The sequence below is a fragment of the Harpia harpyja genome, chromosome 6 (genome assembly GCF_026419915.1).
Source record: "Harpia harpyja isolate bHarHar1 chromosome 6, bHarHar1 primary haplotype, whole genome shotgun sequence".
In the NCBI taxonomy this organism is placed as follows: domain Eukaryota; kingdom Metazoa; phylum Chordata; class Aves; order Accipitriformes; family Accipitridae; genus Harpia; species Harpia harpyja.
The window spans coordinates 13176109-13194155 of NC_068945.1; the positions used below are offsets into that span (position 1 = coordinate 13176109).

Here is an 18047-nt window from a genome sequence, read left to right on the forward strand (position 1 = left end):
TAACAGTTAATTTCAATATTCACTTTAATCCACTAAGAAAATCAAGGCATAGCATTCAATAGTTAAATATTTCTTCATCTGGGTATTATGAAAGCGTCCCACACAAAACCACAGATGTGTTGGTAAAACTTTATGAGGAACATTACAAAAGCACTGTAAAGCAGATTGGACTTATCTAATGACCGCATCACTATTTATCCCCTCACAAAAATAAAACAGCTTTGATAAAAAGAAGGCAAGAATTCCCCAACCGCAAGTCATATTTTTCTGTTGTGATTTCACGGTGACATTATCATGATGTCTTAGAGACATGGAGAAAAAAATGGAGACTGAATCAGTCTTGTCATGGTGTGGCCAGCAGAATACACCAAAGAACAATTCAACCCAACTCGTCCATTAACATTCGGAGGTTATTTTCTTCTATTTTCATCAATTAGATGGATTCCTTCACCAAAACTAATAGCAGCCAATCTTTCATAGACAACAGCTCAAAAGACAAATATGCCTAAAGTATGCCAATCTACTGACAGCACTACAAAGCAAAAAACTCAAGTCCAATTGTTAATCTATACTTTCACTCCTTGTAAAATGAGAAGTGCTGCATCAAGCACTTTAGATTGGATATTAGGAAAAATTTCTTCACTGAAAGGGTTGTCAGGCATTGGAACAGGCTGCCCAGGGAAGTGGTTGAGTCACCATCCCTGGAGGTATTCAAAAAGCACGTAGACAAGGCACTTCAGGACATGGTTTAGTGGGCATGGTTGATGGTTGGACTCGATCTTAAAGGTCTTTTCCAACCTAAATCATTCTATGATTCTAAGCCCTTAGCAGCACGTAGATGCAAGTAATTCAAAGTATCATATGGCCAATTAAAGAGCATCACTGATCTAAAGGAAACACAGTGAGCATTTCTCCCTCAAAAGAATGACTAGCAGGTTTGTATGAAGTACCAGAGAAAGTCATAAGAAGCAATTTGGCTTTGCTCTGCTATGCAAGTTTACCACAGTCCTCTCTCCCTACCACTCTTTTTTGGAAAGAAAGGGAGGGGGGAAGGAGGTGAGGGGAAACATGGAGGAATAGATGGACTGAAGATTTTATTTGCTATCAAAAGCACATTAGTTCAATGCTTAAGTATCACCGTTTTAAATATGCTGCAGGTGAGCACACACACACATATACCGCTTCCTCTGGCTTACAACCTTAACAAAATATATCAACTAATCCATCAATATAGAGGTTTTTAAACATATCTGTTAGTTACCACAGTTATAGTGAGCTGTCCCTAGTGCTCGCTCTTTTGCTTTTAGTTTAGGGAAAAAAAAAAAGCTTAATTAAAGTAAAAAAACCCCAAACCAACAACTGTAAAGCATAACATATAATTTAAAGTCTTGACTTTTCAATATTTAGCACCGTATCCCGAGCAGGTCCTAATTTTGACTGAATAGCAGAAGATCCTGCAAGGTTCATTTCAGGCTGCAGGCATTTGATACTGAACTGACCTCACAGTATTTACATTCCCCTTAGGAAAATTTGGCATGCAGTCCAACTGGGGAAGATCAAATCTAACACTACTTGAGCTACCAGTGCTAGAAGCAAGCAGAATAACAGTGAAAAGAGTAGGGTGAACAATAAGGGCACATATATAGAAATAAAATAGAAAGGAAGAAGAGAAAGAGAAGGTCAAACAGCAGAAGAAAAGAAGAATTGAAGAGACAAGAGTTGAAGACAGTTGTTTTTCTGATATAAATAAGTCCCCAATTTTTTTTTTCAAACTACTAGTGCAGGCAGGCCTTTCAACTAGTAAAAGCAAATTACTTCAACTCAAGGAAAATAAACTAATCGGAAGACTTGAAATATTTGTGTCTGCTCAAAACAAATTAACAGCTGCCAACTACAGCTTTGTCTGCATTGCATTTGATTTCTTGTTGTGGTTGCCATACCTATGTCAAATTTGGACAGAAGAAAAACCCCAAACCATAAAACTCCCCCATAAGCTCTGCTTTTGACTATTCCCACTACAGCTGTAATAGAGACACCTGTTGAATCCAGCAGTTAAAGCAAATCCAAAACATATTCAACTCCATTCATTACCATTTAGGTCCCTACTGCTGCAAAGAAATTAGATAGGAATACAAGAGCCAGTCAGCAAATCCTACTCCCATTTTTCCTAGAAGTGCTTATTGCATCTTCAAACAAGTGAAAAATTATGTTTGTTCTTTACAGATTCACTCTGCCAGCTACATAATCTCCTATAAACCAGGCCTGGTGAAATTGTACAAGAGACGCAGATTCTGAACCAACTCCAGATTAATTTCTTCACCTCCTTGAAAAATTAACTAAAACCCTTAAGTTACCATAATTTCTTTGAAAACCTTATTTCCAACTGCACAAGGCAATTTTTAAACAAAGTAATAAAATAACTGAAATGCAAGAGTTCTTGTACAAGTTTGTGATGGGTTAACCCTGACTGGACGCCAGGTGCCCACCAAAGCTGTTCTATCACTCCCCCTCCTCCTCAGCTGGACAGGGGAGAGAAAATCTAACAAAGAGCTTGTGGGTTGAGATAAGGACAGGAGAGATCACTCACCAATTACCATCACGGGCAAAACAGACTCAGCTTGGGGAAAATTAACTCAATTTATTACAAATCAACCAGAGTAGGGTAATGAGAAATAAAACCAAATCTCAGAACACCTTCCCTCCACCCCTCCCTTCTTCCCAGGCACAACTTCACTCTCAGATTCTCTACCAACCCCCCAGCGGCACAGGGGGACGGGGTTTACGGTCAGTTCATCACACGTTATTTTCTGCCGCTTCATCCTCCTCAGGGGCAGGACTCATCACACTCTTCCCCTGCTCCAGCATGGGGTCCCTCCCACGGGAGACAGTCCTCCACGAACTTCTCCAACGTGGGTCCTTCCCACGGGCTGCAGTTCTTCACAAACTGCTCCAGCATGGGTCCTTTCCACGGTGTGCAGTCCTTCAGGCACAGACTGCTCCAGCGTGGGCCCCCCACGGGGTCACAAGTCCTGCCAGAAAACCTGCTCCAGCACGGGCTCCTCTCTCCACAGATCCGCAGGTCCTGCCAGGAGCCTGCTCCAGCGCGGGGTTCCCATGGGGTCACAGCCTCCTTCGGGAACCCACCTGCTCCGGCGTGGGGTCCTCCCCGGGCTGCAGGTGGATATCTGCTCCACCGTGGACCTCCCTGGGCTGCAGGAGGACAGCCTGCCTCACCATGGTCTTCCCCACGGGCTGCAGGGGAATCTCTGCTCCAGCGCCTGGAGCATCTCCTCCCCCTCCTTCTGCACTGACCTTGGTGTCCACAGGGTTGTTTCTCTTACATGTTCTCACTCCTCTCTCCGGCTGCCGTTTTTCATCTGTCCCAACTTTTTCCATCTTAAAAATGTTATCACAGAGGCGTTACCACTATCGCCGACTGGCTCAGCCTTGGCCGGCAGCGGGTCCATGTTAGAGCCGGCTAGTATGGGCTCTCTCGAACACAGGGGAAGCTTCCAGCAGCTTCTTACAGAAGCCACCCCTGTAACCCCCCCCCCCGCTACCAAAACCTTGCCACACAAAGCCAATACAAAGTTAATGTTGATTGCAATACCTGTCTAAAATGACAGTACCTTCATTCCTCATTAAAAGTTTGAGAAGTTTCTGCCTGCTTTAATGACTTACAAATAGCATCACTAAAAGTCAAAAAGAAAAACCAACTCCATTACTAAACAATGACTGCAAAAGACTCTCTCCCCCTCTTATTTAAAACCAGGTCGCTAATAATTCCAACTCCTCAGCCTGATTGCAGATCCCTCAGGTAGCCCAAGCTCAAATCATCAAGGGCTGTGAAACACAACAAACTCCACTTATAAGCTGATAGGACATCACTGCTTTAATCAACAGATTTTTTTTTCTACTTATATCTCACTTCACATAGTTCTTTTCCATCTACAAAACTGCAAGATTTTCACACAACTTCCATATTTGAGCTCAAAAATATTTTGAAGCAGCAGACAGCCAAACAAAAGATTATAACGAAGAGGATAAAGCACTGGCATTTGAACTGACTGCTGAATTTGATAGCACTTTTTGTTGTTTTAAACCACAAAGTGAGGAATCAGAGGCAACAGAAATCCCGAATTTCTTGTTAGGCAGGTTTGGCACTCTCACCTGAAGCTGAACAAAAACCACAATAGAGTGAGCTCTATTCTGAAGCATATTGCAAAATCTCTTTTGTGTTTAGCTTGGGATACAAGAATAAAGAGCACTTCAGGAAAAGGTTCAGATTTTTCCTGATCTCTAAAAATCTTTTTGCATTTTGAATGTGAAGCAAAATGCAAGTGTTCCATGTAAGAAATTTGGAGTGAGGATCCTTGAAAGAGCCATAAAAACAATGTGCCCTGTACATATATACAAAATATATATAAATAATAAATATATATAAAAATATATATAAAATATATAACCACTACTGGCAAAGAGAGGACCAAAACGATACTCTTTCATTTAATTTATATTTAAACAGAAGTCACTTTACCCATAATACTAGGTACATGTAAATAATTCCAAAACTTCACCTTTTATGCTGTTTACTACGCACTGTGCAATGTACTTAGCTAGAAAGTTATACAGATTTAACGGTTTTGTTGTCAGTTTATCTGCTCTTAAGAACAAAAAACTTTTCTTAAACCATATTTGTGGCAAACACTGCAGAGAACATTTTAACCTGAGAAAGTTTTTAATTCAATTTCCAGGAAAAAACCTTTCATTTAGTAACTGAATTATCAGACAGACAGGAGCTGCAGAAAAAGAAATACAAGGCTCAGTACAAAAGGCAATAAAAGTCAAACTACCTTTTCTAGCAGTGTTACCACAATTCACACTCTGCTTCCTTCTAGTCTCATCTCCACACTACTTCAAGGCAAGGTTTATTAAGTGGCCTTGCTGCTTGCAATATTGTCAGTTCATTTTTATCTGAAGTTGAGTAAAAGGAGGGACATAAGCAGGAGACAGACTGTATGGCAGAGATCAGAACATACTACTTTCTCAAAGTTCATCAGCTGGTGTAGTCCCTAGGCATGCTTGTATAAAGAGATAAGAAACTCTAAGTCAGTATTTTTTACTGACCACAAACTACAGACAGATATCCCAAGACTCTCATTGATGAGTAAGTATTTACGCTCCCAAACTCTCCAAATTCATTGTAGAACAATTTTAATAACTACCTCATGTCTGATCAAGGATAACTTTAGTGACCTACTCCTGTAAAATTCACTATGTCAGAGATATTCTTAGGTGTTCAATTCAACCAACTAAAAATGTATTGGTTCAAATGTCAAAATTTTTTAACTCTGCAGATACAATAAAGAAGATTGATTAACTAGTAAAAGCTAAAAATGTTACCAGTTACAAAAAAATTCAGTAACATTTGTGTGCTTTAACAACTTAAAACATTTCAGTGTTGCAGACCAGGTAAGTAACTGGTACCCACATCAAGCTTAGAAGATAGATAGAGATTGTACCATAGAAGAGATTTAAGATCAGAACAGATTATATGAATTTCTAATGAAGTTTAACTTGCATCATTGTTCTGATTAATTAAGATAAACATTTCATGTTATGACATTGATTGCTCAAACACACACTTTTGTTTGTAATTTTCTTTTTCAATCTTCTGTATCAAACTTTATCAAAGATTTCAACCACGAAGTTTTAAATTTATCTAGAGTATTTTCTTTGTATATGGAAAAATACAAAATAAAGTAGCCTTAGAAAACGGTGTGGCCAACATGTAAAAGCAACCAACAAAAAAATCCCAACAGTCTTAGCCAGCTTTACTTTCTCCATCAAGAAACCAAGTTATCCTTTTTGACATTCAATTAGATTAAAAGGTTTTTTCTGCCCTGTAGGTATTTGAGAGTACCATGTGTTTATTCTTGTTGCTTACAACATTTTATTTCAAAGTGAGATTTCTGTCCTTCTTATAAACCAAGTTCATTGAAAAACTTTAAAGATGATATATCATCTGTTCTTAGACATCCCAAAAGATATTGTCAAAAATGATAAGTGATAGACATTGGTCAGCAGCTGCATAATCTGTAGGATTTAACACAAAATTAGAGAATAAAAAAAATATAAAATGACAATTTTGCTAGTAGTAGTAATGCAGCTCAGAAAAAAAAAAAAAGCATCAAAAGCTGTATTTTTGCAGGATTTATACAATCTCAGTAGTCCTACTTACACAGAGAGTAGTAAAGAATATGCAAGTTCCCATGAAATAGCAGAAGTGAAAGATGGCATTTTAAATTACAACTTTCACCAGGTGTTTTTCTTTCAAAACCCTTTGTTTACTAGGATCCCTCTTACCTGGTCCGACACACTGAAATACTTCCAGTTAATAAAGCACAAAATTCATTTTTTAAGTACTTATTTCTATTAAACATATCTACAATAGATTCTCAAAAAGGGAAAAAACAGGGCGCTAATTTTAAAGGATAGGTTGCTTGGCAATGTACCTTTCCTCACAAATAATTGTTCTTACTAAGTCACCATGGAGAAAGCCATGAAGAACTAAGTGTCTGAAGCCTCCTGAATTTGCAAGTGGTTTTCTAATTGTTTATGTAAAGCTCTGAGACCATCACAGGCCATATAGGCATTCAAAATGCTGTCTAAAAGCCTTTTTTTCCACTTCACAGATTTCAAACGAGTATTCAACTCAAATTATATAGGTCTGGAGCAGAAAGATGCAACTTCAACCAACTATTTAAGCAGACCTCCCTGTCCTACCCAGTACTGGGAAATGGAATCTTTCCCAAAGAGTTTTACTGGAGTGCCTACGTTATCAAGTTCCCATTCCCAAACTACTAGTTCTGAAGGTGGCTACTGATGCAACTTCTTCCCTCTCAACATCACTGTCAGAGAATACCTTCCCTTCAACCAAATGCAAGAGCAAGTGAAGTGAACAGGAACGGCTATCTTCCGCATTCAAAAGAAAGAAGGCAAAGGAGGGAGGAGAGAGAAGGGGAAAGTGTTTAAATTTAGATATTTACTTACTGAAACACAGAAAAAACACACATACAGGCACCACGTTGGCAGAAATCCCAGCAGTCAGGGCTGTGGAGCTTTGCTTCCAGCCAGCATTTGCCTCAAGCTTCACAGGAGTTTTCTCCCTCTCTCACACGCACAGAAGCGTACTGAAGATCGCTCTGAACTGCCAACCAAAGTGTATCTCAGGTTTAATGAAAGCGTAATTCATTATAATAAGAGCCACTGTAACATAAACATATGCAGGAAAAACAGGCTTAGCGCAGCACCACAACAGACACTGGTTTTGATCCAGTACAACAAAACACTTGCAGACCACAGAAAAAAAGTGGGCGCAATTCCTTTAAAGTAAAAGCAGAACTTAACGTGCACCAGGTAAAATTTAGACCCGTAAAAGTTCTACCAAATGGTGGCTACAGCAAGTAGACTTCTCTGATGGCAAAGTTCACAAGGTACCTGCCTGCCAGTTCAGGTGGTTTTGGAAGTGTCCCTCAGTTCCAAGTACTGCAGGACATGGGCACCGAGACGGGGAAAAGAAAAAGCAGCTGTGCAACACCCTGATACAACAGGCAGATGAAGTACTGGTACAGGCCGTAAAATAATTCTTAAGAGGGCACATCAGTTATCTTTTTTTGCAAAGGAGGGAGGGTTTGGGAGAAAAAAATGCATCACTATATTTACAAAGTAATGCAGCAACCATCTACATAAAAGCTATGATCGATCAGCATCTCCTTTGCTTTTTACCATCCCTCACACATTTTAGATAGCAAAAATGAAAGACCACAGAAGAGTTCACTGTAATAACATCTCAAAAGCATATATTAGCTTTATCTGCTATTATTACTCAATCACCAATTCAGACCAAAGTTAGGGAAGAAATATTACCACTTCCAAAACCAGGATGTAAAACCAGGAAAATTAACTTAGTAATCTGTTAACAGATATCAAAAAGCTTGAGTGTCTTCAATGTCTTCCTCATGGATTTCAACATTTCATGTAACAACTTACATACAGATTTTTTTTTTTTATTTTTAAGTAATTATCCATTAATTCTTATAAGTGTTTAAAAACTTGGTAATGGTTTTAAAAAAAGAAATAAATCAGTAAGTTCCCTCATGGTTTCAAGTCTATCTTAGTAAAACTAAAGCATTCAAGGTATTACCCAATTTAGAAACACACTTCAGGAAACAGACAGCTCAAAATATCAACCACAGATGTCACATTCAAAAAGAAACTTCACAAGCACAGTAATTCCTAACGTCCACATTTGATATTCTACCTGCCAGACTAACTTCGAAACAGGTTCATAAACCAGGGATAATCGGCCCTGCCAGACCTGCACACGAGTCAGACAACATGTTTTCACAGGGTGAACTTTTGCCACCCTTCCCTCTGGGAGAAATTCCACCGAGTTCACTCCTAGGAAATGAGCTCCCACACTCCAACTCCTTTTACTGACTTTCCACTGCCACCGCTCCTTTCTGCCTGGTTTAGCTTCCACTCCTCCCTGTTCTGCAACTACTTCCACCCTTTTAGCCTTCTCCTTCAGTAAACCACTACCTCCATCCTCTTCCTTCCACATCCAGCCCATAAGCTGGTTTTTGGATGCAGTCCCACCCCTCCTCCTCTGACCCACACTCATTTCTTCCTGTGTCTAGGATCCTTCCACCTCCACATCCAGCTTCAGCATTGCAGTATTTTTTATTCTGCTGAAATATTTCAAGAACCAAGAAGTAAATGTTAAACTAGATAATAAATTTGTAGGCATTCCTAAAAAGTTCTCCTTTTCTGAACAGCTTTGCTCACTACAAAGATAAAAAGCACAGGTCAGTTCATTGTAATGTTATGTCCCAGTTCACCCATCTAACCATATGCCATTATTTGACCTAGAGGTCTTACCATGTAAGAATGAATCGAATGAAGGCTAAGAATAACCTTAGTCTTTCCTTAATTTTAGTAAAATAAAGGTTAGAGGTAACACGAAAAGAACTAAATTTCTGGGAGGAACACTGTCATTCTTACTACTGGAGGAAAACAGTCTGATCTGTTCTTATATTTTTTTTCAAATTCTGTTTTTCCTTTCAAGGGCTTCTCTGCAAACATGACTAGTTGTTCTCTGATTTTTCTGGAGAGTCTCAGCTGAATGGGAGAGGATCTTTATAATGCATATAAAAGACAAAGGTTTCAAACAAAAGCTGAATTCTCAATGAGCACAGGTTTATTTCAGTAAACAACAGAAACTCAAGGCTGAAAAAGATCTTATCCCTTTTAATCACTTAATAAATTTTTCTTACCTTCCCAGTTTTCAAGCTACATGCCTACAATAAGCAAACCTGCATTGATAAAAGTCTCTATAAAAGCATACAAAACCTCGATTTGATGCAACAGCAAACTCACCTCGGCTTTGGCCTGGGTTTGCCAATGCCTTGCCTCAGCAACAGGCAAAAATTGTTCTAATAAATACAGAATAAGGTAAACTTTGACGCAAAACCCTAAAAATGAAACTTTAACCTTCTTAATTCTTTAAGTTTTTAAGAACTCTTTCAGTCAGCTTTTGTACTGCCCAAAAAGTATCAGTCCTACAGCAGAGTTAAGAAATATCAAATTTTAACACCTAAATAGCTTACCTAAAAGTACTTTTGTAGAACCCAAACTACGTAGACTGACACAAAGTTCCTCAAATATCATCCTTGGACTGATTTTTAAAACAATTCTATTTGGTAAATTAATAACTTAAATAATATAAACCTGGTTTAAAAAAAAATACAAAAATCCTAACGTATGTTCAGAACTACTGAAATTAAAATAGAAAAAAGGGAAGAAAAGTAAGCAAATGCCTGAGTTTAGATAGTCAGGTGGTTTTAACAAGCAATAAGGGTTTCTTAAACACATGCGTATGAATAAATACACACACACACATATACATACATACAGAGAAAGACATATTTATGTAATTTTATGGCACTCAAAACCAGTACCTTGGTGCCTAATGACTGTGTAGTCATCACAAGGTACTAAAAAAAAAAAAAAAATCCTCATTGATCTTAACAGGTGAGGAGTCTGAAGCCCGTGCCCAGGTATGTATTCTCTAATTGACAAGAATCATACTGGGATTGTCACATGGGTCCATTTCCTTATGCACTTATAAATAATGTAAGTAACTTAAGCTTCCCATACTACTATCCAGCTTAAATCTGTTTTGAGGATAAAGTCCTTAACTTTTCAGACCTCAATGAGTGCTTAATACACTAAGCATAAATAACTAGTTCAATGAAGTATTCAAAGCAGATCAAAAGAAAATCTCAAATTTTTCAGCATGCTCTGCCATCATTTTCAAACTGAGTTTTCCCATATCTTGTTTTACTTTATGATAAAGAAGATTCAATAGTTAACTGATAATAAACTGGTTATTAAAGGTTATATTTGAATGTGTTGATTCTACAGTCTTACAGCCCTATATTCCAGGTAAAAATTTAGTTATTGTATAAATAAAGATTACACCCAAATCAAGCATTACTTAGAAAATTTTTCTGACAAGAGTTCCCATCAACTGTTGAGGAAGGGCTATCCTGTGCACATTTCTAACATTAAGTAAACAAAACCAGACTTTCTCACTCCCAAAGAGACAAAACACTTTAACAATGTAACCACATCTCATGCAAACATATACAATATATTATGGCATTACATTTTTTTTACTCCAACTAACAAACACCACCTTTTGTCATTTGCATTTACAAGGGATGGGGAAGATGGGGGGGGAAGGATTCTGTCATTACTAAGTATTAGATTTCTTCTACTAACCCCAAAAAACTGCAAAAAAGGTCAAAGTCTAGCTAGCATCAACTTACTAATACAACCCTATACAAAACCAAAACCATTTTATGCAATGGAAACAACTCCTTATCTATCCCTGTTTCAGAATATCTTTCCTTCTTAAAGCTAGAACAAATTCAATGTCATGGGAAAAAAAAAAGTGTAAAATAGTCACCATTTGGTATTTACTTATTCAGAAGATGAATGTACACATCCCAAGAAAAATACAGCGTCCTTTAAAAATAATCAAATTTCAATGCAGTCTGTATCCCGAGTCATTTGTTTGAAATGCCAGTCCAAGGAATGTTAAGGTTTAGCTGACGATTATCTCCTCGACATTATCCCAGTTTGATTATACAGTGTTTACTACATCAAAGCCAGAAAAAGCACAGTAATCGATTCAGCGACACACCCACTTGGAACACTGAAGACCTATTATTAAAGAACCATAAGGATAATTTTCAAAAGGTTTTATTTTCAAACACAGTCTAGCATAATATCTTACCATAAAGCAAGGTTGTCAAATATTTTTATTCAGCCCACATATTTGAAGCTGTGCCTCAGAAGTTTGGTGAAATTATTTATGTGATCAGGAAACTTGACTATCCTTCTCTAACTCTTTTATTGGACACAGTACAGAAATCCAACAGCCAAGTTCCACATGGCTGAATGCATCAATAGCGTGCTATTAACATTCATTCCCTTGTAACTTTGTAACTCATACCAGACAAACCAACATATTTGTTTCAGACCTGATCACGAACAAGTTTTTAGTATCTCTCGTTTTAACACAGTTTTATTATGCTGTAATCAACATATTTAGGACATGTGGGGGTGCCTGTATAGCACAAGGTCATAACAACCTGCGCTGTTTCCCACTGGTGCGGGAGCACCACAGCAGTTTAGATTCAGACAACTAGAATTATTATAATCAACACATCATACAGAGTTACATTGCCTAGGATTACAAAATAGTGATTATAATGTCACCTTGTCTAAGTTAGCTCTCACATCTTCTCTAGCACTGGTAAGTCTGAATGCTAGACAGCTTTAAAAGGAGAAACTATCATTGGGCAGAAGTTTAAATTCAGCTTGAGAGGCTACACAACAAATACGTATTTAACTAAGGATGCCAACCTGGTCATACCACGTGAACCTTTCAGCAGGATTGACAGCACTATCCCTGCTATCCTCCTACATCTACCAAATCACAGAGAAGTGTTGTTTGTGCAACATGTTTTCAAAGATGCAGCACAACTTTTAAATATAAACAGAGCTATTTAGTGTTGGCTATCAGCAAAACAATCAACTTAATGTACCTCTTAACTGTTATGGTAACACCTCAAACACAAGATCTTATATGGACAAGAGTACACAACCAACCTACCACTCGGTAAGTTTGTGCATAAGCGCATCAGTCACTCTACAATAGTTGTCCACACGCTTTTTTTTTTTATACTAAGAAAACTCAAGTTGCTATTTTCCAGTTACTATAGCTAACACATTCTTCATAGGTTTATTCTATATGAACAAGTTCCATCTGAAAGTCTAGAAGAATTTCTTTTTATATACACAAATACAGCTTTCTTTAATTTTTCACCCATCTTCATTTAATAATCTGAACAGAACACCAGAAGTGAAATCCTTAGTACATTCGTGTCCTCAGTCTGGTGTAGTTCTTGTTAGTTGCTATACAACACTAGTGTAATGTAAATTACAAGAAGGCACAATACAACAGTAAAACAAACATGTTGCCTATTAACAAAAAGTCCCCTTCTAGAGAGCACAGCACCAGTTCTAACCAGATTTTTGGAACATTATCCTTCAGTACTTTTTTTAAATTTTGTTTAGGATCAAATCAAACACGTTCCTATATAAAATAAACCATGCAACACATACGCAACACCCATCTCACAACGTCTACAATGCAGCTACCTTTTGCTCAATACTAACACACAGAAAAACCTACCTGCAGCTTATAACCTCTATGACTATTAGTAACCTTCACTCATAGAAGTTATCCCACTGACAACACTATTCATTTAAAGATGGCAAACCAAACACACAGTATAGTGAGTAAAAACTCCTGAATGAATCGAGAAAAGCCTGCAAACTGTGAAATAACAGAAAAAGAAGCATATTAACAAGACCAATACACATAGGTGCCACTTTAAAATTTTCCAGAAAAGGATGGTCTAACTATCTAGAGAGGAAAAGCTTGTAAGAAGTTTGTACGGATCTGATCAACACGACCTCTGGACTTCTACATAAGAGCTCTATTTCCATGCCTCTCATTCAAAAAGACAATATACACAGCAAGTCTACCATAGTGGACACACTCTTCAAAGCATACTACAACCTGAATAAAAAGATAATGAAAATCAATGCCAGAAGCAGAAACAGGAGGTCTGCAAAGAAAATAGACACATTAAACCTTCAGAGTGGCTTTAAACAATGTAATTACTAGAGAATAGAGAACCAAGACTCTTCTCCCAGTGACGAAGTAAGATCTTGCCTTTCTGAAAGCATTTATGACATGACAGTGTACACACACAAGCATCAGACAGACAAACTCAAGGTATTCTCGACTTGCAAGGACATTTGTTGCTAGATGGTTACACTCACAGCAGAAATTTCATTTGAATATGCATACTCAAGCAGCTTTAATTAAAAGTATTAACAAAAAACTCAAGAAATTGTTTTAGCTGTGCAGAATTCAGTAAACAGAGGTCTACATACACTATGACAAGCTTGAATACTCCTTTTAGATTTATAGCATAACATTTAAATTCAGTTTGGAATACATTCAAGATTGCAGCAACATTTAGACAAACTATCTGAAAATTATAGTATTGTGACAGATAAACATTCAACTTACTTTACATAATATCTTGCACCTTCAAAAGTATAAGCTTCTTCCCAACCTGTGGGTAAGTCTGGAAAACAAGTAGCAAAACATTCTAATTACCTTTTGAAATGATGCTAGCCATACTGGTCTACTCCCTAAAACTAAGGCAGTTAAAATACTGTGTGTCTGATTCCAGTTGTTGAAAACTTTAGCCCTATAAATATTTTAGAATTGACTCACAATACTGTCTCAGTTTAAATTCTGTAATCCAAGAGAAGCTACATGCATGAAAATCTGATTTGGATTTCTCATTCTGAAATAATAACAATAAGGGTTTAAGCGTGGCCTTATTTAACAATGTTCCTTCCTTTGACCAGTACCTAGAACTCATGGTCATCGCCAGATCTTTCTGCTTGGAACTTCAGTAGCATCAAATTACCTGGCAGGCAGAGAGCTAAACAAAAATCCATTTACTGAGTTTGCGTTACATGCAAGTCACAAGCATCTTAACAAGCATGATATCAACTACACCACAGAGTATTAGCATTATATTAGCATAATTCCACCACTGTTGTGACTAACAAGTGTTCCTGCAGTGTTTACAACTCTATTCAATTTTACATGAAAATAATTTTCAATGCAAATCTAGTGGAGGAAGTGGGTATGTCTTCTCCTTCTCCATTATCACTCTTAAGAGTCAGGAGCCCGCATATAAAAAAGAAACCCCCACCACTAATGGTCAATTCTTTTGAAGTAACAGCTTCCTGATGTAATGGAAGCTCTGAAGATATTGGGCACCTCTATGCAACTCTAGATACATCGCTACCCTTAAAAGTTTGCCCCAGTTACTAAAAACAATAATTAATATGTAGGACTCACTCATTGAATTATAAAAGCAAGAATGCATTTCCTAATTAAAAGAAAAAAATATTCAGTCCAGGTCATGTGATATCCCCCCCCCCCCCCCCCCCCAGTTTACTTATTTGCTCTGGCTGGCTTTTTTCTTCACTCCTGTCTTCTCTAAAACAAAAATCAAGGTGTCTTTTGCTAACAGCACAGGGCAAAGTACAGCAAACAGGAAGTCTCTCTAGCAGAAGTATTTATGACTGCTGTAACAACTTTGCAAAAAATACCTTCCCAGTGCTGAATATCTCAAGGAATAAAAAGCACTTCATAATGGAGGACAAAGCTTTCCTCATCGTCCAGTAAATATCTTACGGTATTATTTAATAAGGAGTTTTATAATAATATACACTTCCAAAAGAAGTGTTATTCACTCAAAAATTGTTTCTTAAGAGAAGACATATTTTGAACATATTTTAACTAGGTTCCAAAAAAATGGTCAGGGCAAAACAAGACATAAAATCCAGAGTTAATCTGTTTGATTATATCTATGTATGGAGAGATTCATTAACATACACATGAATGAGGAAAACTACAGAAACAGGTTTGTTTCGCAGATACTTCAGTATCTGATTGATAAATCACGGTCAGTATATTCAAGGTCATGCCTCACTTTTGTGTTCAGAAAGAAGTTTAATTTACCTGATAATAACTCTGCTATGCTACATACAATACTCCAGGTACTCAAAAGCAAACTGCATTTCCTTCAGAAGGCACTTAATGGCAGAAACAAATGAGACACTTAGCAAATTACTGGGAAATCACCATCAGTCAACAGAGACGCTGGTAATAGTTTAAAAAAAGAATTAATACTCAGCTAATGTTAGCGTCCAACAAGCAAAACACTTCACATACATCTGCCCCCATGCATATTGCTGTAAGTGAAGGCCAGTTTCTCAATTAATCTGAGTACTGAAAGCGGTGGAAAGAGAAGCCTGATAGCAATCAGTAGTTCTATTTCCCGGCATTAAATGACTTCTTACAAACAACAGACCTTCATTGCAAATCAAACTGCAGAATTCTAACAGCCAGAAACCTGTGCTTTTTAAACTATTCCCAACTCAAAAAAAAAAAAAAAAAAAGGCTGCCCGCAGTTTTCTAAAAGGCTGTTTCTGATTTCTTAATGTGTAAGTATTAACCAAACATAAAAGCAAATAATCTGATATAGTCCAATTCAGTTGCAGATTTTCCTGCGATTATCCAAGTGATTACACGCATAAAAACAACTGCACTTATTACTACACTCCACCACCTCCCAGCGGCATATGTAGCCTGTGTGCAATGCCAGCAGTCGGAGTTTGGCTCTGGGTCTCCAGAGTGTCTGCTGTAAATCCTCCTCCTCCAGCACCTCCTGCTGCTACTTCTCCAGAGTGGAACAAACAGCAGTAGCAAGGAAGACAGATTCCACCTTCCTCCCCCCAAGTTATTCCTAACGTTTCAGTCCCTTTTCCTCCTACCTATTCCACCACTCTCAGTCACTTCGAAACCACCCACAGTCTCAGCCTAGATGGAAGTGCAGGGAGGAAAAGGGCTTCTAGGTGACTAGTGAAATCAGCCTCCACATTTCCAGTGTACCTATCGTGGTTATATCTAGGTACTGCTGGAAACAGAAGTAAGATGTGTGGTTTAACGCTAAACCGAGACAGGATGCTGTGCAGGTGAATGAATAGCCGGGGTACCCTGTAAGAAGCACGAGAGGAACAAGGCGGTCTCCGATGGCAACTACACAATATTATAGGGGTGATACAAGGCAACGGAAAGCAAGCAAAGAAAGAGAAATCACACGGGCACGGAGGAAAGACACGGGGGCAAAGGAAAGCGTTGTAAGAAAAAGATGAGGAGCGCACCGATGGCGAGCTGGACACGCAAGGCTGCACCGTAATGTCATTCCTCCTCAACCCGGGGGCAAACAACTGCGAGAAGTGAGGGGAGCACGGGGCGAGGAGTTGTCTCGGGTGGCCGCGGCGGCACCACGGCGGCCCGGGGGCGCCGGGGCGAAGCCAGAGGCGCTGCCGGCGCCCGCGGCAGGGAAGGGGCGCCGGGGCCGAGCCCGCCCGGGAGCCGGGGCGCGGGAGCCGGGCGGGGGGGGGGGGGGGGGGGCTCGGCGAGACCCCGGGGAGCGGGGAGGGGAGGGGAGCAGGGCGGCGCTCGCCGGGCCGTGCCGGGCGGGGGCGGCCGTGCCGGGGAAGGGCCGGGGACCCCGGCCGCCCCCGGGCGGGGCGCCTACCTGCGCTGCGGCGGTGCCCGGTGATCACGGCCTCTCCGGTGAGCGGGTGCAGCCAGGTCGTGCTCTTCGCCTCCTCGCTGCGGGGACGGACACACGGACCGAGTCAGGCAGGCGCAGCCCCGCCGCCGCCTTCCCTCCCCCCCCCCCCCCGCCCGCCAGCCCAGCCCCGCTCCGCTCCGCTCCCCTCCTCGCCGGCCCCCCGCTCACTTGATGAAGAAGACGCGGCCGCCCTGGCTGATCCCGTAACTCCAGCTGCCGGGCAGCGCCCGCAGCCGCTCCGCGCTCAGCTCCGCCGGGGCCGCCATGGCCGACCCGCCGCCGCCGCCGCTACCAGCGCAGCCGGGGAGAGCCGAGGGGAGCGGGGAGGGGGGGCGGCGCGGGCACGAGCGAGCGCGTCCCCGCTGCCGCCGCCGCCAACACCTTGGGGAGGGGGAGGGCACAGCGCGAGGGGGAGGGGGCGCAGCGGCCCGCCCCGCCCCGCGCCGCGCCGCCCCGCCCCTCCCGCCGCGGGGGCGCGCGCGGCGCCCTGGCCGGCTGCCCGCGGGGGCGCGCCGCCTGCCCCCGCCGCGGCCGTTGGGGCGGGGCGGGGCGGGGCGCGGCGGGTTCCGGCGGGCGGGGAGGGAGGGGGGGAGGGAGCCCCGCCGGGCGGCGCCGGCCCCTCACAGGGGTGTACCGCGGGCGAGCGCGGCGCTGCGGGAGGGAAGGCAGCGCCCGGGAGGCGGCGAGGGCTGCGCCGCAGGGTGGAAGGCCCGGCCGTGCGGCGGCCGCGGCTGGCGACGGTCGTGCGGGGGGAGGGGGGCCTCGCCCGGACGGCGCGGGCGGGCGCGGTCCGGTACCGGTCTGAGGAGCGCGGGGGCCGGGGCGGTCCTGTGCCGCGGGTACTGAGCCGGGCCAAAGGCAAGGCGGCTGATCTGGCCGGGGGACGAAGCCCGCGCTTCTTGCGGGGGGGTGGTTCCCCCACCGGCCGGGGGCCCGCCCCCCGCGAAGTACTGCCGTGCGCCGCACAGCCCGGCGGCTCGAACTGCCGGCGTGAGGCACCACCTCTGGCCATCTCTCGTCGGGTCTTCAAGACGCGCATTCCCACAGGAAATTAAAACTTTTGTCGAATTTCCTCCAGGGGTGCACATGCTCGTCTCATACCCTCAACTTCAAGCTTTCTAAAAATTTCTTATATAGAAGTATAGTCTTCGGAAAGCAAGAGTGAAGAGA

At 41.4% G+C, this 18047-nt stretch overlaps 1 protein-coding gene across 13 annotated transcripts in view; it reads right to left on the reverse strand.

The window, feature by feature from the left end:
• The window catches only part of PLEKHA5 (pleckstrin homology domain containing A5), a 178096-nt gene extending 160879 nt beyond the window's left edge, over positions 1 to 17217 (reverse strand). For 4 of the 13 annotated variants that reach the window (XM_052789360.1, XM_052789362.1, XM_052789361.1 and 1 more), the window contains exons 1-3: positions 17046 to 17208; positions 16839 to 16915; positions 13739 to 13796 (exon numbers count right to left, since the gene is read on the reverse strand). In XM_052789360.1, the coding sequence (XP_052645320.1) occupies positions 13739 to 13796; positions 16839 to 16915; positions 17046 to 17143 (233 nt within the window). In that variant the 5' untranslated portion in view covers positions 17144 to 17208. Of the gene's footprint in view, positions 1 to 13738; positions 13797 to 16838; positions 16916 to 17045 lie in introns of all 13 variants that reach the window. The other 9 variants (XM_052789368.1, XM_052789367.1, XM_052789369.1 and 6 more) reach the window with 5 other exon arrangements.
• Between the last annotated feature and the right edge of the window lie 830 nt (positions 17218 to 18047).